The sequence below is a fragment of the Idiotropiscis lumnitzeri genome, chromosome 17 (genome assembly GCF_059441095.1).
Source record: "Idiotropiscis lumnitzeri isolate Australia: NSW breed Sydney's pygmy pipehorse chromosome 17, RoL_Ilum_1.0, whole genome shotgun sequence".
NCBI lineage: Eukaryota > Metazoa > Chordata > Actinopteri > Syngnathiformes > Syngnathidae > Idiotropiscis > Idiotropiscis lumnitzeri.
In genome coordinates, this window is record NC_142407.1 from 8,025,622 (window position 1) to 8,049,434 (window position 23,813).

Here is a 23,813-nt window from a genome sequence, read left to right on the forward strand (position 1 = left end):
ATCCTATTTCCAGTGCATATGTTCACTACCGGGACAGATGCTCATTTGGTTACGCTTACCGTTGGAAAAATGTATTTACATGCAATGTTGTGAATGGACCATGTGAGGGGATGTATTTGCAGATGTAGGACACTTGAGGTGTAAAAATGGAGATGAACAAGTGTTCAGCTTACGCCTTGCTGCTTAACGTTCCTCCTTTCACCACTTCGCTCTCTTTTTATTATTGCAGCAGCAGCAGGAGTAGCACCCCAGGGAGCAAGCCCCAAGGGCCTCCTGATCCTTCCTCTCAATTCCCCCACCACCCACCTCCTCCTGTGCCAGGCGCCACCGCGTCAACCTTCCCCTTGCCTCTGGCGGCTAACCACAGCACCCCCCACAGCTTCCCCCCTGCATTGCAGTCCTCACCGCACCCTCATCACCCCAATATGTTCGCTCCTCCAGCGGCTTTGCCTCCACCACCACCGCTGACATCTAGCACCCTGCCAGTACCGGGACATCCTGCTGCTGGGAGTGCCTACTCGGGTAAAAAATAAAGAAATATAGGATTTATTTTCCACAGATGCATATATGTTTATGAGAGAGAGAGGGGGAGGGGAGAGAGAGAGAGAGAGAGAGAGAGGGAGAGGGAGAGAGAGAGAGGGAGAGGGAGAGGGAGAGGGAGAGGGAGAGAGAGAGAGAGAGAGAGGGAGAGGGAGGGAGAGGGAGAGGGAGAGGGAGAGGGAGAGGGAGAGGGAGAGGGAGAGAGAGGGAGAGAGAGGGAGAGGGAGAGAGAGGGAGAGGGAGAGAGAGGGAGAGGGAGAGAGAGGGAGAGGGAGAGAGAGGGAGAGAGAGAGAGAGAGAGAGAGAGAGAGAGAGAGGGAGAGAGAGAGAGAGTATGTATTGTTGCCTTAAAATGCTCCGCTCTGCATATATTGTGTGGATCGTAAAGTTAACACTCAGACACGGTCTCTCTCTCATGCTTTTGTTGAATGACATTACACTCTAGTGAAGCAAGGCCACATTACAAAGGCAATTACCACCCGCTGCACATTTCGATGCATTGCCAGTGAGCTAAATGTCAGGGTCAGTGCAGAAAGGGGAATAAAGTACACCTTCATCAGTGTTTTAAGACCTTTTAGTTTTTTTCACTTTGTGTGGGAGAAATGGCATGCGCTGCATTTTGTTCAGAATGTTGATGATGAAAAAATTCCATCTCCTCTCCCAGTTCAATAAAACTTGAGAGTATGTGATTATTTTTTAGCTTTTTTTTTTTTTTTTGCCACGGGGATAAAAAAGTAATTACAACAACAGATCACTCTGAGGGATTCTTAGGGTATCAAATCTCAGCTCAGCATTTCAAAGATCCAGCTGGCAGAGATTCTAACTATGGGAGTCTAATTTAGTTTACTTTAGTTGACCAAGTTCAGTTTCATTGTTAACACATGCCATTAAAATCAAGCGTCAAGAGTACGGGTGGGTACTAGCCCGGTGATGAGCTTTCGTAACCAGTAAGGTACAATTTATGAGTGTTGTGGAATGTTGTTGAATCTTGATTAATCCTCTTTACAATAGTCCATAAATGCATTCATATACTGGAGGTCCGTACAAGAAATAAATTTTTCACAATGCTTGTGTCGTCCAACGTTCGATTCACCATTCCTTCCCGCTTGTCTTTTGCAGAGCAAGACATTCTGCGTCAGGAGCTCAACACACGTTTCTTGGCCTCTCAGAGCGCCGACCGCGGCGCCTCGCTTGGCCCACCGCCCTACCTGCGCACTGAGTTCCACCAGCACCAGCATCAGCACCAGCATCAGCACCAACACACCCACCAGCACACGCACCAGCACACCTTCACGCCATTCCCCCACGCCATTATGCCCACCCCAGCACCGTCCATGGTGCGTACCCCTGCCAGAAATGTGAGGATAAGTAGAACACAACCGTGTTGGGTTCGGGGGGGCTGAATGGGGGAAAAATGAGTTTTTCTGTCTTCGACTAATATGTTTCACACATGTCGACGATTGGGTGGGCGGCCATGGCGCTGAAAGTGTTTTCCCACTGGGTCTATGATCGGGCAGATTTTACACAAACTGGCGTGTGTTTAAGCAAGCACGCACTTGTGGCTTTGTGGCGACTCTCAATGATGATCATGTGCATCTGTCCATGCCACAATGATACTTTTATTCAGAAAGCCATTCTTGTGTTATTTCTGGAACCCGTCTTTCCATCTTTGAATGTTGTTATTTTCTAAATTGGCAATAACTTGCTTAAAGCATATCCACAGCCAAGTTTTAGAACATAATACACTTAATTCATCGTGAAAGTAATGACAGCACATGGCGCCGTGAGGGTGTTTTCATTACTGACATAAGCCTTACATTAAGATCCTCACTGTTGGTGAGACCACAGGCAATGAGTGGCTAGACCTAAATCTTTAAAACACACATCCATGGACACTCATTTTTGCTTGGCTCTGGTGATACCTCAAAGGCAGCAAAGTCTTGGCCTCTGACAGCTAATGAGGCCATAAAAAGCCTCTTAATAGCGGCAATGTTTGGTCTTGACTGGGGAAATATTCACCCTACGCCTGCCCTCCACCACTAAAACGAGACCGAAGGAGATGCTGTTTTACATGATCGTCACATGATCACCAAAGGGGGGTAATCTGTTTTGTGCGGAAATACCCCAAAGTGGTCAATCTCTGCTTCTTGTTGTCTTTAAATGTCGTCCTTAGCTTTATTTCCTTTCTCTTACAGTTCGACAAATACCCGACGAAAGTTGACCCCTTCTACAGACACAGTGTGAGTTTTCCCTTTCCGCAACACTTTGCTTGCAGACTCTGCCATTCACGCCCATATGAGAGGGCGCTAAAACTTTGTCCACGAATTTGTGTCATATTTCATGCAATCATCATCCTCCGCCGCTTGCTAATGGATGTTATAATCATTTCACCCATCAGGAAATGTGATTGTGATGAATTATTGCCTCCGTTGGCACAAAATGTAATGTTGAGAGATTTCATGGCTCCATTATAATTTTTCAAATGTAACATTCTAAACAAGTTTAAAAAGAAGTCCACGGAATGGACTCATTCACTGCCATTGACGGATATTGAAGCCAAAAAATGACATTCATTTTATCTGGCTTGACAGTGAAGGAGTTAATTAGCGTACATCATTGTTCGCCAATCACCGGCCCGTGGTCCGGAACCACAGATAAAAGAAAAAAAAACGTACAGTACTTCTGGTTTGTTTGTTATTCAAGGCTGAAAAATATGTTATTTTGAAGTGACCAGCTTCTCTCCGTTACATCCATCTATGATGGACTCTTGACGCATGTCAAGCTGTTAATTGTCTCGGTGGCATTATGTTAATATTAAAAAAAAAAACATGATCACATGCTTCTCTGCAGGATAATTTATGAAAGCCTTGAACACTTGTTTACTCGGTTTACATTAGCCTTGCACACGTTGCATCATTCGAAACTGTTTTTTTTTTTTTAAATATATATCAAAGCAAGCTGGAGTTAGCTAAACCTAATGAGGGTGCAGGGTTCTACTTTCATGTCTTGTGCTTTTTTTTGTAAAAAAAAAATAATCACAATTATAAAGAAGCCTTTTTGATTTTTGAGGTTGATGTTTGCACATTCTCTTGCATCTTGCTAAGTGACGCCTCCCGTCCATCTTTTCATCTTCAGCTCTTTCACTCGTACCCACCGGCGATGTCGGGCCTCCCTCCTGTCATCCCTCCAACTGGGCCCTTCAGCTCACTGCAGGGCGCATTTCAGCCCAAGGTAACCCCCCCCCGCCCACCTTTTATTTTCATATTACCTTTTTATTGATGTAATTTTTTTATTGATGTAATTTTTCTTTTTTCTTGTCATCTCTAGACCTCGAATCCTCTCGATGTGTCCTCGAGACCTGGCGCTGTCCCACATACATTCTTACAAAAGGACCCAAGGGTGAGGATTTTTTTATGTTTTGGTTTTTCAGTCAAAAACTTACCAAGCATTGAATTAGGCACACATGCTGAATGATTTTAAGACAATCGTCATTTAAGATGGAAAAAATAGTTTTGTCACAAATACTGGTAAATAGCATGTTCCATAAGGTGGATTAATCATGAAGTGGATGCAGTACTTTATTTAGTAAATTTATTCAAATCATTGACTGCACTGACTTTCCAGCTGCAGTTCCGCTGGTTTTGTACTGCACAATTTGACAGTTCTGTTAATTTCACGAGGCAATTGTGTTGTTCCATTAGTCTCTGTGCAATGTATTGATTCTGAGTAAAATATCTCCACCCGTTTTCCTCCCCGCTGCCTCCTGTGTAGCTAGCGGATCCATTCCGGCCCATTCTCAGGGTGAGTAATCATTGCTTTGTCCTGGTTTCACACATACATTACACGTACCACGAGTCTTTAAAACCTCGGTATCCACACTGAAAATTGTATTCTCCATGCAGACCAAGAGAAACTTATCCGTGCTTTTATATCCAGTAGACTTGATTATTTTAACAGTCTCCTTGAGTTATATAATTGTTCCAAGTGAATTGCAATGCTTCTGTCATAATAGGCGTGAGTCATGTTGTGTGACCATAGTATATTTCTGTCTTATGTTTTCAGAAGCCAGGAAAGTGGTGTGCTATGCACGTGCATACTGCCTGGCAGATATACCACCATCAACAAAAAGTCAAGGTGAGGATTCTTTGGACTTTCCTTTCAAGACCAGGCTGAATTAATAGAAATATTTTTATAAATAGACTAATATACTTGCATATAAAACCACTATAGGTCCAACTTTACTCATCATATTTAAAGTATGGGAAGATGGATCTTGCTGCCGCTTCAAATGTTTTTGTCATCCATTTTAAAGAATGAAATGAGAAAAAGAATGAAATGGCATATTGTTCTTTCTTTTCTTCTTCTTTCTTTCTTTTTTGTTTTATTATTTTAGTAACTTATAATGGCATGTCCTTTATCCATATTTTATTGTAATATTGATTTAGAACAGGGATTTTTTTTTTTATTTCTTTGTTTGAGCAGGTCTAGTACTGTCGATTTCTCAACTTCCTTTACACCGCCATAAGATGCATCTGGATTGTGCCAAAAATTTGAATCGCGTCACTTGAATCATGCAGTGTAAAACCAGCCTTTAGTTTTGCTTTCCGATTACGTTAAGCGTTTTACATATGTTTCTCTGTGTTGGTTTTGGTGTCTTCCAGCAGCAGATGCAGGTCGACCCTCACAAATTAGACTTTGGCCTCAAGCCCGAGTTCCTGAGTCGACCTCCGGGCCCAAGCCTCTTTGGTGCCATCCATCACCCCAGTGACCTTGCACGGCCCGCCACACTCTTCTCTGCTGCAGGTGAGAATATGTTACAGTCCAGGTGACATAATACATAGTGTCATTATTGACTTTTTTTTAAAAATAATTACAATAACGATCGAAAATCAAATTACGAGGTTAATAATAAATAAATAAATAACAAGCCAAGCTCCAAAAGGGGGTGTGCCAATTTGTCGTAAATTTCATCACTAGAAAAACCTGTCATTTTTATATGCTAACCTTTTATATAAGTGCCAATGTTAGCGTCAATCAAGCATCCCTTTCAGAAAAAAAAACTTTGGAAAGCTCACATTTGAAGTCAACTGAAAGATAAAATGTTGTTACTTTGCTGGAACAATATATTCAAACGCTTGAAAATGACACTATCAGTAATGAAGTCTAAAAATAATAATTTGTTAGCCTCAGTAATGCTAGCAAATGCTGTGTGGCGTTTATACGTTTGTGGAAGACATGTTGATGATTTTATCTAAAAACAGCACTGCGGAGTGAAGTAAATATGAAGACTGGTTTACATAAACACACAGCTTGACAGACTCGAAGCTTCTTCTTCAAAAGGTGCCAAGAATTGCAAACATTTTCCTCGTCTGCGTCTGCAATCGACAAACTATGTGGTGGGCATGCTGTCTCCGAATCACATCTTTTCTGAAGTGGCGTTTTTAGATTGGTATGGTGCTTTTCAAAGTACGGAACAGTGAGAATCAGTCAGTCATCAGTCCCATATTACTTTAATGTCAATAAATTTTTCCCCTCACCTGAAGGAACTTTATCAATTTTTGTCTTTATATTGAAATTGAAGTTAACGCAGGTTTAAAACAAAAAAAAAAAATCTTGTACTTTCAATGATGGGAGTTAATATGCCACTTAGATGTTCTCAAACAGTCACCGTTGACATTTTCAACTGGTCAAAAAGTTGCCCTGTAAAAAACTTGAATGGTGAGTATTGAAACACAGAATTAAGATTTGTTGTTTTCTGAGAAATCAAGGTAAATCTTGAAAAGAAAAAAAAAAACAACTGAAGTTCTTATTTCCCTCCTCAGGTCCAACACACCCATCAGCCGGTCCCTTCAGCCATCCTCCCCACCACCACGGAAACTTCCTCACCCCGGCACCTCATTTAGGTAGGAGTGCCTTCTGTCAAAAATATTTCTTCTGAAATAGCAGAATTTGCTAATGACATCACAGTCAAACTAATGTTTCATCTCTTTTCAGAACCTTTCAGTCGGCCGCCCTCCTTCGGTGGGCTGGGAGCTCTCAGTTCATCGGCGTTCGGAGGACTGGGAAATCCAGCACTAAGTGAGTTTTAGCCTCTTGAATGTCCATTTCTTTAAAGTGTATTTTAAAAGAAACAAAGCTGCACAAGGGTCGAGATACGCATTTAACTTGCGTCCTGCTGTGCTTTTCCGTGTGTTGAATCCCTGACAGCGGCCAACTCGATGTTCGGCCATAAAGATGGCCCCAACTCGCAGCAGCACTTTGGAGGCGGCGCCAACAGCAACCACCAGGAGCCCTGGAACCGCCTGCACCGCACCCCACCCTCCTTCCCTACACCCCCACCTTGGCTGAAACCTGGAGACTCGGAGAGGAGCGCCTCGGTCAGCTCGCACGAGAGAGACAGGGATTCTGACAAACGGGAGTCGATTAGCAGTAAAGAGGACAAAGACAGGTGGGTTTCCTGCCAAGTAAAGCCTGATTTTTAAGGATCTGCCGATCCGATTCTTGGGCTATGAATTAAGGAGGGGAAAAAAGGCCGCATCCAAATTGTCTTCATTATTTATTTTATTTTTTTAACTATACGAACATGACATATTGAATATGGCAAGTGGAGCAATGCTTTAAACCGAGTAAAACATCTAAATTATTTTTTTTTCCTTTTTGGGCACTGCAGATTATCAGGTGGTGTATTAAATTAGTTGTGTTCAATCTATATTTTCTGTCACGCAAAATGCTCAAAGTCGTCGTTGCTCTAGCTCCGCTTTCCACATTAAAATATTTCCATTCTGCAGATATTTTCATTGTTACATGACACTAGCTTCACATTGGCTTCCCCCCCGACAACGACCAGAATGTTCTCTCACTTTAACTAAAAAATAAAATAAATAATTTGGGTTGGAGAGGAATCCCATGCATATTTGATAGAACAAACTAAAACTAACAATAATTACAGCAAAAATGTCTTTTTTTTTTGACTGTCATTTTATTTAATCCATAAACTTTGGGGATTTATTTTAAATGCATTTATGTTGGTGTTACTGTATGGCTGTATGGCTTGATTCCAGCTGCATAATATTTATGTCCTAAGACAATGACCTACAATCAAAACAGCCCTCACTCACATTTATGCTTGGAAGAGATAAAGACTGCACGCTCATAATAGCGAGGTATCTGCTTTGTGTGTTTCTAGGGAATCTGTGGAGAAACGTCACCCGAGCCACCCTTCCCCAGTTCCGGTGAACCCCATCGGTCTTCTCAGTCACAGTCGTCCTCCTGAGCACCATCGGAACCACCTGCCTCCTTCCTCGGGAGACCCCCAGAGAGACAAGGAGAACAAGGCCAAAGACAGAGAAAGGGAACTCCCAGACTCGTGGAAAGAAAGCAGCACAGACGACCACAAGCTCAAAGACAACCAGCACTGCGATAAAGACACGCCCGCTATCCATGACGGGAGAGTATCAGAGGACAAAGTGTCCAACCGGGGCGCAGCCTCGCCATATATCAGGCAGACGAGCCTCGAACGTCCCAACGGCGGCCTGAGCAGGGAGCTTGTGGAGAAGAAGGGAGAGCTGGCGTTTGAGCACAAGAAGAACAGTGAGGTCAAAGTGAAAGAAGAGCGAAAGGAGGACCAAGACGGAGTGGCGGAGAAAACGAGCGAGCACCCGTTGGTGTCGTCCACCCCGAGCCTCCATCCTCCCTCTTCCATGGCGATGCCCATGGGCATGGCGGGTGTTCATCCGATCAACAACATGAGCAGTCTTGAGAGAACTCGAGTGGTGGCGCCCTTCATGGGTATCAGCCCAATCCCTGGCGCAGAACGCTTCCCCTACCCCGCCTTCCATTGGGACCCAATGAGGGACCCTTACAGAGGATTGGACATTCACCGACGGGACCCTCTGGCTAGGGATCTGTTGCTCAGGAACGATCCCCTCCACCGGCTGACGGCGCCGCGCCTTTACGAAGCGGAGCGTTCCTACAGGGAGCGTGAGCCTCACGACTTCAATCGCGACCACGTGCATCCTCTCGCCTTGGAGCAGAGGAGAGAGCACGAGCGCGCTCAGTTGGAGGAACGCGAGCGCATCCTCAGAGAGGACTACGAGCACGGGCGCATTCACCCCGCCATGCACCACCCGGCCCTTGACGGACATCTACCCCACCACGCCCAGGGCCTCATGGGCCCGGGACTTCCGGGCATGCACTATTCCAGAGTCAGCCCCTCTGCCGCTGCTGCCGCCGCCGCTGCAGCTGCTGCCCACCAGAACAGTATTCTGAACAAAACTCCGCCCACCGCCTCTCTCAGCGCCCCGCCTCCACTCATCCCCACGCTCGGCGCCAGGCCGGGCTCGCCTAGACGGACTGCTCCCCTGGCCACCGATATCAGAGACAGACCTCCTCACAAGGACATTGAGGCACGGTGAGCCTGAGCCGCACTCGCGGTAAACTCCCACCCAGCACTTAGCTTCGGGCAAAGCAAAACTGTAACATAGCTGTGAATAACTTATGTGGGCGGACACATGCCCACGCAAGGAATTGATTTTGTCAAGACACTAAATCACAGAAACAAACTTTTGATTTTTCAAATGTTGCTCCAGCTTTTTGTGTGTGTGTGTGTGTGTGTGTCCAGTCTTTCTATTGTATAGCAAAGTGGAGTGAAGTTTTGGAATGTTCAGATACTTTAGCACTGACAGACAGCAAAGTGTGTAGATAATATGTACAGTCACTGTGCTCGCTTTGTATGGTACAAATATGCAAAAGGGTGATTTGAAAGCTTTACTTTGGACAAATGTACATAAAGAAGTATTTAGGCAGTAATTCAGAATGTGCTTTTGCAATTATTATTATTTTTTTTTGGATTGACGCAACAGATTAGCATTGTACCAGAGACCCCATGTTCTACTATGCAACAAAGTCTGGCCTCCCTCCGTCACCGCCACTCTTTTCTGATAAAGATGACAACAAAGACGCTGTATTCTCTCCACAACTTTACCCCACTTTTCAAATTGCTCGCTCGATGTAGACACAAGCTTTAAAATAAGTTATACCTAACTGATATTGTTTTGAGAATCACTTGGTACTTTGTTAGGACAATCCAAGAGACAATATTGTATTTAAAGAACTTTCTGTATGAAAGAACCGGCAGCACAAACGTGAAGGCCGTCTTAAATTCACTCGACTGCCTTTGGTCTTGTTGTGGAGAGAATGCATCATTGTAAACACAAAAGGCAGTCATTTGCTCCATTGAAGGCGTGTAAAGTACATGTTTTGGAACTACATTCTGTTGGTGTATTCAAAGTTGCGGTACCTACAAAATCAAAAAACAAAAAAAAGCAAACGATGGACATTTTGTTTCGAACAAGCAGAGCTCTATTTTAGTAGCCCACCGAAGGTTTAGTTGTGCGCTTCAAATTCGGTGAACATTTCGTGCAGTGTTATTTTACTTCAACATAAAAATGTACACCGGAGCCATAGCGGTTAGTTGATGCGTATTGCAAAGATTGTTAAATGAGATTTTTTTTTTTGTTTGTTTGTTTTTTGCTGTTAACATGTACAGGTGAAAAAAAACTGAAAGTCTTTGTAGATCATGTACAAAATTGTCCAAAAAAAAAAAAAATAAGCGACTGAATCTTCAGCATGCCCCTCATTTAAACATGTGTTATGTAAATTGTGCCATGTTATTAAAAAATGTGTACTGAATTTGTCGGGAGTTTGAGTCACATTTCCGATTGTATTTCTTCTGATTAATCAGTTCTTCTGATTAACTAAAAAGATTTTCCTGTTGAAGTAGAAGACCACGAATTGGCAACTGTTGAAAGGTCTTCCTGGAAAAAGTGTATTGCAGGGTAGCGGAGAGGAAAGTCCAACTTATTCAAACCTCGGATCCATGTTGCAAGTACGTTTCATCCTGGTCAAGGGACACTGGACTAGCTCCCAGGGTACGTACTTGACAATCAAGAACTGGAATTTCAAATGATTAGAATGACCGTTTAAAATTGTAATGATATTTAAAACTATTCAGCGTAGTGGATTAGCTGACTTTGGGAGGGTTGCAGGACACGAACTAACAAGATGGGAGAACATGCAAAGTCCACACAGGAGGACCTTAGCAAAAATTCCAACTCATAACTTAACGGGCAGGCAGAACTAACACTTGTCTGAAATATAAAACTAGCATTCATTTTTCTGTTGGCGGTAAAGGAAAATGTCATGGATACAAGCAGTAGAAATGAGATCCCACTACAGGGTGCTTGGGCTCACCCTGAGCGGGAGAACGCGAACGAAGAGCTCAATCATCCTGAGAGGTTGAGGACGAGGCACCAGTGGCTCGTGCATTTATTCCAGATGCCTCCCTGATGAGGTGTTCAGGGCATGACTCAGTGGGAGGTGAGCTCAGGCCAGACCGAAGATACATGAGATGACTGTGTGTCACTGCAACCCTGTTTCAAACTGCTTTCAGAAATCTGCACCTGGGTGATCAGTGGGAAATAAATGGATGGGTGGATTATCTACATGCTTCACTTTTTTGAATAGTAGTTTAAGAGGGAAAAAAAAGAAGGTACGGTTGACAAAAGAAAACACTGACCATGGATCTTCAAAAACTGCTTGTCACACGCTGACAGCCTTCAGATGGTCAATCCTTATATTGTGCTTGTGATTTGTATTTTTTTATTATTATTAATCCCTCATTATTCTTTGGAACTTCCATAGGCCTCTGTGATTAAGGTTAATAACCGCTCTCACATACCAATGCCTTGTATTTTAATTATCAAAACAATAGGTAGTAGTGGCAACATTTGACCACTTGGGGGAGACAACGTGCCGCAAATACAGGCGACTTTGAACAGGACGTCTCTCTCTCTCTCTCTCTCTCTCTCTCTCTCTCTCTCTCTCTCTCTCTCTCTCTCTCTCTCTCTCTCTCTCTCTCTCTCTCTCTCTCTCTCTCTCTCTCTCTCTCTCTCTCTCCTCTCTCTCTCTCTCTCTCTCTCTCTCTCTCTCTCTCTCTCTCTCTCTCTCTCTCTCTCTCCTCTCTCTCTCTCTCTCTCTCTCTCTCTCTCTCTCTCTCTCTCTCTCTCTCTCTCTCTCTCTCTCTCTCTCTCGCGCGCACTCTCTCTCTCTCGCGCGCACTCTCTCTCTCTCGCGCGCTCTCTCTCGCGCACTCTCTCTCTCTCGCGCGCTCTCTCTCGCGCTCTCTCTCGCACTCTCTCTCTCGCGCTCTCTCTCGCACTCTCTCTCTCGCGCTCTCTCTCGCACTCTCTCTCTCTCTCTCTCTCTCTCGCACTCTCTCTCTCTCTCTCGCACTCTCTCTCTAGCACACTCTCTCTCTCTCGTATCTGCCATCTAAAATATGTACAAGTCATTCACATTTTTAATATTCATTCATACTCTACAACGCTACAGTATTTCTGAAGATAATCCAAAGCGACTTTATCTCACCACTGGCCAGAAAATCCTAAATTTCCTAAACTACTTTTGTGTGTAGAGACAAATAATTTTTTCCACAGCAAAGCTGACTTATGCATGTTTTGAAGCTTCCTGCCCAAATCTGCTGCTGGCTGGATCTGATCCCGTCCACAATACAAACTCCAAGGACAAATGCAATGAAATGGATTTGGGTGTGAAAAATACTGTAACTAGTGTTAAACTCGACAAAGCTGGCAACTCACTGAGCAATGTAATAAAAAAAAAAAAAGAGTCATGCAAATGACATTTAGTCACACAATTGCTTTTCCACAAAGTAATGCAGTTCCTGATATTTCCAGTAGGATTTAGAAAGAGAGCAAGACAACAAAATAGTTTTGCTCCTTGAATACCCTTCATGCCTGCCACTGGAGGAATTAAATGCTCCTCTATGAAAACTGCAAATTAATGATTAAACGAACATCTTATGGCTTTATTTATCAACCCTGCAAATATTCTAAAGTAGATGTCATTCATACTTTCACTGCTGGTCATATACGTTCCACAGGTCAGTTTAGAATACTTTTGTTTCAGGATTGTTTTTTAAATATCATTTATTGGCTATGGAGCGAACAGGGTCCCTCCATCCTCAATGTGCATGCACAGCAACTCTGTCACGTTTGATGACTGCCATGCATGTGTGACAATGTCATTCGAAAGTCTCCCTCGACACACACCAGTGGGATTTAATTGCTTGGTTTGGGGCCACTCTCTAATTACTTTACACAGCTCTTGTGATTAGGCTTCTTCAAACATTGTCCTCTAATTTGCAATCAAATTCTTTACAAGAGTGATTGGCACTGTTAAGTCACCACACACTCGGCCGTGCACTAGTCCTATTCCGTCCTGTCCTATTTGCTCCTTTTGTCTTCATTCCGCAAGTAAAAGTTATATTCGTGTCTGAAATGAGGAATTCCAGTTATTCCAGTTTATTGGGTCACTCGTGTTTTGTGCCACAGAAATATGTTGCGCTGTAAACATTCAAGTTCTGTTTTAAAGCACAACATTTTACCAAGATGGGTTGGGGTGGGCTAATCAATTATTATTGAAACTGCTGGCCAAAAGAATAACCTGCACTGGATTTCACTTAGAAAACGTGTCAGCTGGCAACGAGATCCACTCAGATTTAGTGAATGTTAAACAACCACTTTAAAACTCTTCACTCATCTCTAGCCACAATTTTTTTTTCTAGGGTAGTTTTTATGTGGTGCTGCGTTTTTTGATTTCTCTTCAGAAACTCCAACGGTAGCTGGAAATATGTAATATAAAGGGACCATTAAAAAAAGAAAAGTCCAAACAGTTTTACCGCTTCCAGACTTTAAACACACTTTTGAAGTCATTGCTAAGCACCTGTTCTCTTCTCTCGCTCACACTGTTGTTCATTAAAGGCAAAGTGTGCTTATGTTTATTCGTCACTCCCCCGTTGGGGCTTACTTGTGAATTAAACTTTATATATATTTAAGCACCAAAATCTTCAAACACATGATATGATTTCATTAAGCAAAAGTCCACTAAATATAATCTTAATGCAAGCCAAAAAAGCAACACGGACTACAAAACCGATTATACAACAATATTCTAATGCATATATTCTCTCTCTGCTCTTTGGGAACTCAAATATTCTTGGAGATTAGTTGGGGACTCTCTCTGCCTCTTCTTCTTCCTCTTAATTACACTGCATCACTTCCACAGATCTCCAAATGAGAGTGTAGTGGTACTACACTAAAGACACACAACTCTTCTGACTTGCTTTATAAATAGTTTTGCCGTGATGTTATGCAGGGGTCTATACATTGTTTTGTTCGGGTGCTTTTGATGGGTTTCATGCCCCCATCGCTTCAAAACAGTTATAGCCCCGGGTTCGAATCACATCGTGGTGACCCTTTTCATCCTATATACATTTTTTTTCTTTGTCTTGTTCTTGTTATGTATATAATGTACCGTATGTTCATTTGAGTGCATGTTTTGTCAATATTGGTGCTGACACTGTAATTTCTCTTACATGATAAATTTGGTTTATCTCTTCTGTGGTTGAGAGGTTATCACGTCTTTCGCATGTCTGAGATTCGAGGTCAAAATCTTGGCGCAGGCCTTCCTGTGGTGAGTTTGTCTTGTGTGCGTGTGTGTTTTTTGGGCACTCCAACTTTCTGCCACATTCCAAAACCATCCCTGTTCGGTTAATTAAGTACTTGAAATTCTTCATAGTTATGGAAGGATGTGAGATTATTTTCTATATGTGCCCTGTGATTGGCTGGTGACAGGGTGCACCCGACCTTCTCATTTAAAATGGATAGATGGCAGGCTTTCTCCATTACTTTATGCAAATAGATTTCAAGTTTCCCTATATCTGTTTGTACATTTTTACTGATGTTTAATATTATAATACTTTCATAAATACAGTCCGTTACTTGCGATTTGCCTTTTTTAAATTGATGCTCTTGTTGTACTTATATTTCTGAACACCAGGTGGCGTAAGTGCACGATGTAGACGAGACAGTCATTGGGGAAGGACGCCAGTGGATATTCTGGCAGGTAGGACTTTCATGTCACCTGACCTGATGAGAACCAGTCTGACTGGTTGACTTCCTGTGACCCATCAGTGCAATGCTCGCTATTCGCCCGGACTGACAGAACACCGCACATGTGGTCTGACTGGAAGAACAGCGCAGTGTGTGGCAGACACTCCTTTTTCTTGTGTGAAGCTCAAAAGGGAGGACACAAAGCCTTGGATCCCCGCAGCCTCACATGTATTTACTTTTAAACACGAGACGTCATCTGTTTACACAGACACACCTTACGCTGCATCACATTATATGAGCTAACAAGATCATCTGATGCTTGGGTGGCATTGCAAACAATAACTGCATCATGCAAAGAATCCCTGGATAAATATGCATCGTTTACCACCTTAAGGGTCGGCATGCAGCAATGCACTGCCTGTTAGGATGGGGGGCGGGGGGCAATTATGAGAGAATGCCTGGAGTAGGCCAACACCCCCACCGCACCCCCCGCTGACAATAAAGCTAATCACATCCAAACAAATACGCTCCTAAAAACACTTTGAAGTGTATAAATGCATCCCATCCTGAGCAGTAAAATTCTCTTGATGTTCCTACACCCTTAAGAAAAAAAAAACGCACGCACACACACACGCACTCACAAAACAAGAAGAGCACTCCTGGTTCCCCAATAGCCGGATTATGCTCAGGCCTCTCAAGCGGAGTTCATCGTTAGTTGAATTGTTAAGAAGGGGTAGAACATCTAAGAGGCAGAGGGTAGGGTGGAGGAATGGGGAGTGGTGGTGAAGAAGGTCGATTCTAGGAAAGACTGAGATAAAAAAAAAAAAAAACATCATAAATCCCCTGCTGAACCCAAGCAACTGTACACCACATTCGAAACAATCTATTCCAATGATGAGTCCAAGTGGGTGAGTAAAAGATACATGTAATCTCAAATCTGTGCTGACGAGAAGTTAAGCGTCTGATATGCTTTTATCTGTTGGTCGTCAGCACAGCGGAAACATACTGTGACGGCCAACTGGGGAGCTGAACACTTTCTTCCAGAGTGAGAATTCCAAGATTCCTTTTTGATCCTCCCACATCGCTGTTTGTTGATAATGTTGCACATTTTGCTAAACGTTTAGCAGGGAGGACTGACTCACGTCTTGCTACATTAAAGATTTCACTGGTGATGAAGCACAACATTACGATCACTGGGAGTGAAACTGCAGGGAAAAATTCCAGATGGTCTCCTCCTCAAAGCTATGAGTGCTTCCACTCCTGTGCTAACACTTTTACAACAAGGTGTGATATTTGTATGTATTCATCCAGAAAATATTTCTGTAGATGCAATCGTGTCATCGCCTTTCTAGTTCATCCCAAAGGTGCGTGATGGGGTTAAGGTCAAGGACCTGAGTTTCTTCGACAACAGCCAGCATGTGCAGGAGTCCAACGGCAGGAGTAAAGTAACAGCTAAACGGACAGTATGTTTTACATACCGAAACCTGGGGTCGAACCAGGGAACTTTAGAGCTTCAGTCTAGCGCTTTATATATCAAAAGCTAGCTCTCTCTCTCTCTCTCTCTCTCTCTCTCTCTCTCTGGCTCTCTCTCTCTCTCTCTCTCTCTCTCTCTCTCTCTCTCTCTATATATATATATATATATATATATATATATATATATATATATATATATATATATATATATTTAGAGAGAGAGAGAGAGAGAGACTCACGGTGCAGAGGTTTGATTGTGGGTTTGATTCCGGCTCCGGCCTTTCTGTGTGGAGTTTGCATGTTCCACCCGTGCCTGCGTGGGTTTCCTCCCATATTCCTAAAACATGCATGGCAGGTTGATTGGACACTCTAAATTGCCCCTAGGTATGAGTGTGAGCGCGGATGGTTGTTCATCTATGTGTGCCCTGCGATTGGGTTGCAACCAGTTCAGGGTGTACCTCGCATTCTGCCCGATGACAGCTGGGATAGGCTCAAGCCCCTTTAGCACCCCCCTCTTCCCCCGACCCTCGTGAGGAGAAGCAGAACAGTTAATGGATGACTATATATATGCTTTGCTGTGCCACATAACGTGTTCGTACGCTCTCCTCAGTACGGAACCTTGAAATGTCCGATTTGTCAGGACAGCCAAGGACCTCCTGTATCATGTAAATGCAGTATGTGAGGATGTCCAGTTGTGGAAGAAAAGCACAGGAGTGTCCTCTGTGTAGGCAAGAATAAAGTGAAATATTCTCGCACTGCTCTGACCTTCAGAGACACACAATGTGATCGGAGTGTGCAGATAATAATTGGATTCTCTGTTTATCACACTTGATTAAAGTAACCTTTCTAGTCATCATGTCTCTTCAGAAATGTTGTTTTATGACGACTCATCCTACTCGTCCTCTTAAAAAAGATATTAAATGTGCATCTCAAATATTATCAGACAATGAAATGCAGCTTAATCCTACAGGTTTTTCTTTAGAGCCGTCCGCACGGTTTCGTTGGAGTGACCTTCACCGACCCGATGTAAGCGGAGCCTCATTAGTTCCAAGTTTCAGCTCAGACCAGACAAATGAGCTTTAATTACTGCTGCGGTGCCTTTTTTCTTCCCCTTGCAACTAGTCAGCCCACTCACGTGGATCCTGCTGTTATGAGAATGAGCTTGTGTGTACAAAGTTGACATTTGGTGTTCTGACCTTCTCAAACAGCTCCTGAGACAAACGCGACTTGGGGGAGGGATAGGAGTGAATTCATCCTGCAACAACGGCCGAGATCCAAGCCGGATAGCTCTGATTATATCTATCTTGTATTTGATGTGAGCTCAGTTATGGTGCAGCTATGGCCAGAAAATGCGCTAGATAATATATTTTACTTCACTTAAATTTATATTGCATTAATATATCATAAATATAAATCACTGTAGTTTAGGCAATATGGCTCAAACTGATGTTTCCGTTGTCTCGAAACTAACAGATTCCCCAGCCACAAAATAACATCAGTTTGAGACAGAAAAAAAAAAGAAAACTGTCCCTGCTTAATACTGAGAGGTGATTTATAATTATACAATCATTGCTGAAGTAGCTCAGTTGGGAGTGCGTTAGACTGCCGATATAACTGGCCTGGGTTCAACCCAAGGTATCGACATTTAAATGTATTCTGTATTTGGCGGTTGTGGGTACATTACTCCTACCTCTCCTATCACTCCTCTTGAATATTGGCGATACATACCCTTTGATTAAATCACGACTGGACACTCAATACCTCAGTTCTGTGCCGAAATAGCTCAGTTGGGAGCGCGTTAGACTGAACCTCTAAAGGTCCCGGGTTTGACCCCAGGTTTCGGCATGTGAATGTACTGTCTATTTGGCGCTTGTATTTACTTTACTCCTACATGTTGTGAGACGACGCTTGTGTAGTGTCGATACGTACCCTCTGATTAAATCGTGACTGGACACTCAAGACCACTATTCTGTGCTGAAACAGCTCAGTTGGGAGCGCGTTTGACTTAAGATCTAAAGGTCCCTGTTTCAAACCCGTTTTTTGGCATGTGAATGTACGACGTGTTTAGCGGGTTCTGGTTACTTTACTCCTACATGTTGTGAGACGATGCTTGTTGTCGATAGGTACCCTCTGATTAAATCCTGACTGGACACTCAAGATGAGTATTGGGTGCCGAAATAGCTCAGTTGGGATAGCGTTAGACTGAAGATCAAGAGGTCCCTGGTTCAACCCCGGTTTTCGGCATGTGAATGTTTAGCGGGTTCTGGTTACTTTACTCCTACATGTTGTGAGACGCCTCTTGTGTACTCTCGATAGGTACCCTCTGATTAAATCGTGACTGGACACACAAGACTGTTGTACGGTGCCGAAATAGCTTAGTTGGGAGAAGTTAGACTGAAGATCTAAAGGTCCCTGGTTCAACCCCGGGTTTCGGCGTGTCAATGTTTAGCGGGTTCTGATTAATTTACTCCTACATGTTGTGAGATGACGCTTGTGTACTCTCGATAGGTACCCTCTGATTAAATCGTGACTGGACACACAAGACCATTATTCTGTGCCGAAATAGCTCAGTTGGGAGAGCGTTAGACTGAAGATCTAAAGGTCCCTGGTTCAACCCCGGGTTTCGGCATGTGAATGTACTGTCTATTTGGCGCTTGTATTTACTTTACTCCTACATGTTGTGAGACGACGCTCGTCTACTCTCGATACGTACCCTCTGATTAAATCTTGACTGGACACTCAAGAACACTATTCTGTGCCGAAATAGCTCAGTTGGGAGAGCGTTAGACTGAAGATCTAAAGGTCCCTGGTTCAACCCCGGCTTTCGGCATGTCAATTTTTAGCGGGTTCTGGTTACTTTACTCCTACATGTTGTGAGACGACGCTTGCAAATTGACGATAGGTACCCTCTGATTCAATTGTGACTGGACACTCAAGACTATTATTCTGTGCCGAAATAGCTCAGTTGGGCGAGCGTTAGACTGAAGATCTAAAGGTCCCTGGTTCAACCCCGGGTTTCGGCATGTCAATGTTTAGCGGGTTCTGGTTACATTACTCCTACATGTTGTGAGACGACGCTTGCTGTCGATAGGTATCCTCTGATTAAATCGTGACTGGACACTCAAGAATATTATTCTGTGCCGAAATAGCTCAGTCGGGAGAGCGTTAGACTGAAGATCTAAAGGTCCCTGGTTCAACCCCGGGTTTCGGCATGTCAATGTTTAGCGGGTTCTGTTTAATTTACTCCTACATGTTGTGAGACGACGCTTCTATATTGTCGATACGTACCCTCTGACTAAATCGTGACTGGACACTCAACAAGACTATTATTCTGTGCCGAAATAGCTCAGTTGGGAGAGCGTTAGACTGAAGATCTAAAGGTCCCTCGTTCAACCCCGGGTTTCGGCATGTGAATGTTTAGCGGGTTCTAGTTACTTTACTCCTACATGTTGTGAGACGACGCTTGCAAATAGTCGATAGGTACCCTCTGATTAAATCGTGACTGGACACTCAAGACTATTATTCTGTGCCGAAATAGCTCAGTTGGGAGAGCGTTAGACTGAAGATCTAAAGGTCCCTTGTTCAACCCTGGGTTTTGGCATGTCAATGTTTAGCGGGTTCTGTTTACTTTACTCCTACATGTTGTGAGACGACGCTTGCAAATTGTCGATAGGTACCCTCTGATTAAATCGTGACTGGACACTCAAGACTATTATTCTGTGCCGAAATAGCTCAGTTGGGAGAGCGTTAGACTGAAGATCTAAAGTTACCTGGTTCAACCCCGGGTTTCGGCATGTCAATGTTTAGCGGGTTCTGTTTACTTTACTCCTACATGTTGTGAGACGACGCTTGCAAATTGTCGATAGGTACCCTCTGATTAAATCGTGACTGGACACTCAACCCCACCATATTGTGCCGAAATAGCTCAGTTGGGAGAGCGTTAGACTGAAGATCTAAAGGTCCCTGGTTCAACCCCGGGTTTCGGCATGTGAATGTACTGTCTATTTGGCGCTTGTATTTACTTTACTCCTACATGTTGTGAGACGACGCTCGTGTACTCTCGATACGTACCCTCTGATTAAATCTTGACTGGACACTCAAGAATACTATTCTCTGCTGAAATAGCTCAGTTGGGAGAGCGTTAGACTGAAGTTCTAAAGGTCCCTGGTTCAACCCCGGGTTTCGGCATGTCAATGTTTAGCAGGTTCTGTTTACTTTACTCCTCCATGTTGTGAGACGACGCTTGCAAATTGTCGATAGGTACCCTCTGATTAAATCGTGACTGGACACTCAAGACTACTATTCTGTGCCAAAATAGCTCAGTTGGGAGAGCGTTAGACTGAAGATCTAAAGGTCCCTGGTTCAACCCCGGGTTTCGGCATGTCAATGTTTAGCAGGTTCTGTTTACTTTACTCCTCCATGTTGTGAGACGACGCTTGCAAATTGTCGATAGGTACCCTCTGATTAAATCGTGACTGGACACTCAAGACTACTATTCTGTGCCAAAATAGCTCAGTTAGGAGAGCGTTAGACTGAAGATCTAAAGGTCCCTGGTTCAACCCCGGGTTTCGGCATGTGAATGTTTAGCGGGTTCTGTTTACTTTACCCCTACATGTTGTGAGACGACGCTTGTATATTGTCGATAGGTACCCTCTGATTAAATGATGACTGGACACTCAACCCCACCATATTGTGCCGAAATAGCTCAGTTGGGAGAGCGTTAGACTGAAGATCTAAAGGTCCCTGGTTCAACCCCGGGTTTCGGCATGTGAATGTACTGTCTATTTGGCGCTTGTATTTACTTTACTCCTACATGTTGTGAGACGACGCTCGTGTACTCACGATACGTACCCTCTGATTAAATCTTGACTGGACACTCAAGAACGCTGTTCTGTGCCGAAATAGCTCAGTTGGGAGAGCGTTAGACTGAAGATCTAAAGGTCCCTTGTTCAACCCCGGGTTTCGGCATGTGAATGTTTAGCGGGTTCTAGTTACTTTACTCCTACATGTTGTGAGACGACGCATGCAAATTGTCGATAGGTACCCTCTGATTAAATTGTGACTGGACACTCAAGACTATTATTATGTGCCGAAATAGCTCAGTTGGGAGAGCGTGAGACTGAAGATCTAAAGGTCCCTGGTTCAACCCCGGGTTTCGGCATGTGAATGTTTAGCGGGTTCTGGTCACTTTACTCCTACATGTTGTGAGACGACGCTTGCAAATTGTCGATAGGTACCCTTTGATTAAATGATGACTGGACACTCAACCCCACCATTTTGTGCCAAAATAGCTCAGTTGGGAGAGCGTTAGACTGAAGATCTAAAGGTCCCTGGTTCAACCCCGGGTTTCGGCATGTGAATCTTTAGCGGGTTCTGTTTACTTTGCTCCTACATGTTGTGAGACGACACTTGTATACTGGCGATACGTACCCTCTGATTAAATGATGACTGGACACTCAACCCCACCATTTTGTGCCGAAATAGCTCAGTTGTGAGAGCGTTAGACTGAAGATCTAAAGGTCCCTGGTTCAACCCCGGTTTTCGGCATGTGAATGTACTGTCTATTTGGCGCTTGTATTTACTTTACTCCTACATGTTGTGAGACGACGCTCGTGTACTCTCGATACGTACCCTCTGACTAAATCGTGACTGGACACTCAAGAACACTATTCTGTGCCGAAATAGCTCAGTTGGGAGAGCGTTAGACTGAAGATCTAAAGGTCCCTGGTTCAACCCCGGGTTTCGGCATGTCAATTTTTAGCGGGTTCTGGTTACTTTACTCCTACATGTTGTGAGACGACGCTCGTGTACTCTCGATACGTACCCTCTGACTAAATCGTGACTGGACACTCAAGAACACTATTCTGTGCCGAAATAGCTCAGTTGGGCGAGCGTTAGACTGAAGATCTAAAGGCCCCTGGTTCAACCCCAGGTTTCGGCATCTGAATGTTTAGCGGGTTCTGGTTACTTTACTCCTACATGTTGTGAGATGATGCTTGCTCATTGTCGATAGGTACCCTCTGATTAAATCGTGACTGGACACTCAAGACCGTAATTCTGTGCCGAAATAGCTCAGTTGGGAGAGCGTTAGACTGAAGATCTAAAGGTCCCTGGTTCAACCCCGGGTTTCGACATGTGAATGTTTAGCGGGTTCTAGTTACTTTACTCCTACATGTTGTGAGACGACGCTTGGCAATTGTCGATAGGTACCCTCTGATTAAATGATGACTGGACACTCAACCCCACCATATTGTGCCGAAATAGCTCAGTTTGGAGAGCGTTAGACTGAAGATCTAAAGGTCCCTGGTTCAACCCCGGGTTTCGGCATGTGAATGTACTGTCTATTTGGCGCTTGTATTTACTTTACTCCTACATGTTGTGAGACGACGCTCGTGTACTCTCGATACGTACCCTCTGATTAAATCTTGACTGGACACTCAAGAATACTATGCTCTGCTGAAATAGCTCAGTTGGGAGAGCGTTAGACTGAAGATCTAAAGGTCCCTGGTTCAACCCCGGGTTTCGGCATGTCAATGTTTAGCGGGTTCTAGTTACTTTACTCCTACATGTTGTGAGACGACGCTTGCATATTGTCGATAGGTATCCTCTGATTAAATCGTGACTGGACACTCAAGAGTATTATTCTGTGCCGAAATAGCTCAGTTGGGAGAGCGTTAGACTGAAGATCTAAAGGTCCCTGGTTCAACCCCGGGTTTCGACATGTGAATGTTTAGCGGGTTCTAGTTACTTGACTCCTACATGTTGTGAGACGACGCTTGGCAATTGTCGATAGGTACCCTCTGATTAAATGATGACTGGACACTCAACCCCACCATATTGTGCCGAAATAGCTCAGTTTGGAGAGCGTTTGACTGAAGATCTAAAGGTCCCTGGTTCAACCCCGGGTTTCGGCATGTGAATGTACTGTCTATTTGGCGCTTGTATTTACTTTACTCCTACATGTTGTGAGACGACGCTCGTGTACTCTCGATACGTACCCTCTGATTAAATCTTGACTGGACACTCAAGAACACTGTTCTGTGCCGAAATAGCTCAGTTGGGAGAGCGTTAGACTGAAGATCTAAAGGTCGCTGGTTCAACCCCGGGTTTCGGCATGTGAATCTTTAGCGGGTTCTGTTTACTTTACTCCTACATGTTGTGAGACGACACTTGTATACTGTCGATAGGTACCCTCTGATTAAATGATGACTGGACACTCAACCCCACCATTTTGTGCCGAAATAGCTCATTTGGGAGAGCGTTAGACTGAAGATCTAAAGGTCCCTGGTTCAACCCCGGGTTTCGGCATGTGAATGTACTGTCTATTTGGCGCTTGTATTTACTTTACTCCTACATGTTGTGAGACGACGCTCGTGTACTCTCGATATGTACCCTCTGATTAAATCTTGACTGGACACTCAAGAATACTATTCTGTGCTGAAATAGCTCAGTTGGGAGAGCGTTAGACTGAAGATCTAAAGGTTCCTGGTTCAACCCAGGGTTTCGGCATGTGAATTTATAGCGGGTTCTGGTTACTTTACTCCTACATGCTGTGAGAGGATGCTTGCTCATTGTCGATAGGTACCCTCTGATTAAATCGTGACTGGACACTCAAGAATATTATTCTGTGCCGAAATAGCTCAGTTGGGAGAGCGTTAGACTGAAGATCTAAAGGTCCCTGGTTCAACCCCGGGTTTCGGCATGTGAATGTTTAGCGGGTTCTAGTTACTTTACTCCTACATGTTGTGAGACGACGCTTGCAAATTGTCGATAGGTACCCTCTGATTAAATTGTGACTGGACACTCAAGACTATTATTCTGTGCCGAAAT

General features: G+C 43.9%; 1 protein-coding gene and 26 non-coding genes across 41 annotated transcripts in view; all 27 read left to right on the forward strand.

Moving 5' to 3' along the window:
* Window positions 1-9,824, forward strand: part of auts2a (activator of transcription and developmental regulator AUTS2 a) — a 273,760-nt gene extending 263,936 nt beyond the window's left edge. For 10 of the 15 annotated variants that reach the window (XM_088279612.1, XM_088279609.1, XM_088279615.1 and 7 more), the window contains 12 exons: window positions 230-522; window positions 1,660-1,898; window positions 2,736-2,780; window positions 3,676-3,771; window positions 3,868-3,939; window positions 4,312-4,341; window positions 4,603-4,674; window positions 5,202-5,343; window positions 6,363-6,443; window positions 6,535-6,618; window positions 6,736-6,988; window positions 7,727-9,824. In XM_088279612.1, the coding sequence (XP_088135738.1) occupies window positions 230-522; window positions 1,660-1,898; window positions 2,736-2,780; window positions 3,676-3,771; window positions 3,868-3,939; window positions 4,312-4,341; window positions 4,603-4,674; window positions 5,202-5,343; window positions 6,363-6,443; window positions 6,535-6,618; window positions 6,736-6,988; window positions 7,727-8,954 (2,635 nt within the window). In that variant the 3' untranslated portion in view covers window positions 8,955-9,824. The remainder of the gene's footprint in view (window positions 1-229; window positions 523-1,659; window positions 1,899-2,735; window positions 2,781-3,675; window positions 3,772-3,867; window positions 3,940-4,311; window positions 4,342-4,602; window positions 4,675-5,201; window positions 5,344-6,362; window positions 6,444-6,534; window positions 6,619-6,735; window positions 6,989-7,726) is intronic. The other 5 variants (XM_088279617.1, XM_088279619.1, XM_088279614.1 and 2 more) reach the window with 4 other exon arrangements.
* Window positions 9,825-18,539: 8,715 nt separating this feature from the next.
* Window positions 18,540-18,612, forward strand: trnaf-gaa (transfer RNA phenylalanine (anticodon GAA)). The gene has a single exon. It is a non-coding gene; the product is annotated as a tRNA-Phe (tRNA).
* A 128-nt stretch (window positions 18,613-18,740) lies between these two features.
* On the forward strand, window positions 18,741-18,813 carry trnaf-gaa (transfer RNA phenylalanine (anticodon GAA)). Its single transcript has one exon. It is a non-coding gene; the product is annotated as a tRNA-Phe (tRNA).
* A 120-nt stretch (window positions 18,814-18,933) lies between these two features.
* On the forward strand, window positions 18,934-19,006 carry trnaf-gaa (transfer RNA phenylalanine (anticodon GAA)). The gene has a single exon. It is a non-coding gene; the product is annotated as a tRNA-Phe (tRNA).
* Window positions 19,007-19,122: 116 nt separating this feature from the next.
* Window positions 19,123-19,195, forward strand: trnaf-gaa (transfer RNA phenylalanine (anticodon GAA)). The gene has a single exon. It is a non-coding gene; the product is annotated as a tRNA-Phe (tRNA).
* A 123-nt stretch (window positions 19,196-19,318) lies between these two features.
* On the forward strand, window positions 19,319-19,391 carry trnaf-gaa (transfer RNA phenylalanine (anticodon GAA)). Its single transcript has one exon. It is a non-coding gene; the product is annotated as a tRNA-Phe (tRNA).
* A 313-nt stretch (window positions 19,392-19,704) lies between these two features.
* On the forward strand, window positions 19,705-19,777 carry trnaf-gaa (transfer RNA phenylalanine (anticodon GAA)). Its single transcript has one exon. It is a non-coding gene; the product is annotated as a tRNA-Phe (tRNA).
* Window positions 19,778-19,897: 120 nt separating this feature from the next.
* Window positions 19,898-19,970, forward strand: trnaf-gaa (transfer RNA phenylalanine (anticodon GAA)). The gene has a single exon. It is a non-coding gene; the product is annotated as a tRNA-Phe (tRNA).
* A 128-nt stretch (window positions 19,971-20,098) lies between these two features.
* trnaf-gaa (transfer RNA phenylalanine (anticodon GAA)) lies at window positions 20,099-20,171 on the forward strand. Its single transcript has one exon. It is a non-coding gene; the product is annotated as a tRNA-Phe (tRNA).
* Window positions 20,172-20,291: 120 nt separating this feature from the next.
* Window positions 20,292-20,364, forward strand: trnaf-gaa (transfer RNA phenylalanine (anticodon GAA)). The gene has a single exon. It is a non-coding gene; the product is annotated as a tRNA-Phe (tRNA).
* A 120-nt stretch (window positions 20,365-20,484) lies between these two features.
* trnaf-gaa (transfer RNA phenylalanine (anticodon GAA)) lies at window positions 20,485-20,557 on the forward strand. Its single transcript has one exon. It is a non-coding gene; the product is annotated as a tRNA-Phe (tRNA).
* A 120-nt stretch (window positions 20,558-20,677) lies between these two features.
* On the forward strand, window positions 20,678-20,750 carry trnaf-gaa (transfer RNA phenylalanine (anticodon GAA)). The gene has a single exon. It is a non-coding gene; the product is annotated as a tRNA-Phe (tRNA).
* Window positions 20,751-20,878: 128 nt separating this feature from the next.
* trnaf-gaa (transfer RNA phenylalanine (anticodon GAA)) lies at window positions 20,879-20,951 on the forward strand. Its single transcript has one exon. It is a non-coding gene; the product is annotated as a tRNA-Phe (tRNA).
* A 120-nt stretch (window positions 20,952-21,071) lies between these two features.
* On the forward strand, window positions 21,072-21,144 carry trnaf-gaa (transfer RNA phenylalanine (anticodon GAA)). Its single transcript has one exon. It is a non-coding gene; the product is annotated as a tRNA-Phe (tRNA).
* A 120-nt stretch (window positions 21,145-21,264) lies between these two features.
* On the forward strand, window positions 21,265-21,337 carry trnaf-gaa (transfer RNA phenylalanine (anticodon GAA)). Its single transcript has one exon. It is a non-coding gene; the product is annotated as a tRNA-Phe (tRNA).
* A 120-nt stretch (window positions 21,338-21,457) lies between these two features.
* Window positions 21,458-21,530, forward strand: trnaf-gaa (transfer RNA phenylalanine (anticodon GAA)). The gene has a single exon. It is a non-coding gene; the product is annotated as a tRNA-Phe (tRNA).
* A 128-nt stretch (window positions 21,531-21,658) lies between these two features.
* trnaf-gaa (transfer RNA phenylalanine (anticodon GAA)) lies at window positions 21,659-21,731 on the forward strand. The gene has a single exon. It is a non-coding gene; the product is annotated as a tRNA-Phe (tRNA).
* Window positions 21,732-21,851: 120 nt separating this feature from the next.
* trnaf-gaa (transfer RNA phenylalanine (anticodon GAA)) lies at window positions 21,852-21,924 on the forward strand. Its single transcript has one exon. It is a non-coding gene; the product is annotated as a tRNA-Phe (tRNA).
* A 120-nt stretch (window positions 21,925-22,044) lies between these two features.
* Window positions 22,045-22,117, forward strand: trnaf-gaa (transfer RNA phenylalanine (anticodon GAA)). Its single transcript has one exon. It is a non-coding gene; the product is annotated as a tRNA-Phe (tRNA).
* Window positions 22,118-22,237: 120 nt separating this feature from the next.
* On the forward strand, window positions 22,238-22,310 carry trnaf-gaa (transfer RNA phenylalanine (anticodon GAA)). Its single transcript has one exon. It is a non-coding gene; the product is annotated as a tRNA-Phe (tRNA).
* Window positions 22,311-22,438: 128 nt separating this feature from the next.
* trnaf-gaa (transfer RNA phenylalanine (anticodon GAA)) lies at window positions 22,439-22,511 on the forward strand. Its single transcript has one exon. It is a non-coding gene; the product is annotated as a tRNA-Phe (tRNA).
* Window positions 22,512-22,631: 120 nt separating this feature from the next.
* trnaf-gaa (transfer RNA phenylalanine (anticodon GAA)) lies at window positions 22,632-22,704 on the forward strand. Its single transcript has one exon. It is a non-coding gene; the product is annotated as a tRNA-Phe (tRNA).
* Window positions 22,705-22,824: 120 nt separating this feature from the next.
* Window positions 22,825-22,897, forward strand: trnaf-gaa (transfer RNA phenylalanine (anticodon GAA)). Its single transcript has one exon. It is a non-coding gene; the product is annotated as a tRNA-Phe (tRNA).
* Window positions 22,898-23,025: 128 nt separating this feature from the next.
* trnaf-gaa (transfer RNA phenylalanine (anticodon GAA)) lies at window positions 23,026-23,098 on the forward strand. Its single transcript has one exon. It is a non-coding gene; the product is annotated as a tRNA-Phe (tRNA).
* A 120-nt stretch (window positions 23,099-23,218) lies between these two features.
* On the forward strand, window positions 23,219-23,291 carry trnaf-gaa (transfer RNA phenylalanine (anticodon GAA)). The gene has a single exon. It is a non-coding gene; the product is annotated as a tRNA-Phe (tRNA).
* A 128-nt stretch (window positions 23,292-23,419) lies between these two features.
* Window positions 23,420-23,492, forward strand: trnaf-gaa (transfer RNA phenylalanine (anticodon GAA)). Its single transcript has one exon. It is a non-coding gene; the product is annotated as a tRNA-Phe (tRNA).
* Window positions 23,493-23,612: 120 nt separating this feature from the next.
* trnaf-gaa (transfer RNA phenylalanine (anticodon GAA)) lies at window positions 23,613-23,685 on the forward strand. Its single transcript has one exon. It is a non-coding gene; the product is annotated as a tRNA-Phe (tRNA).
* Window positions 23,686-23,813: the final 128 nt, after the last annotated feature.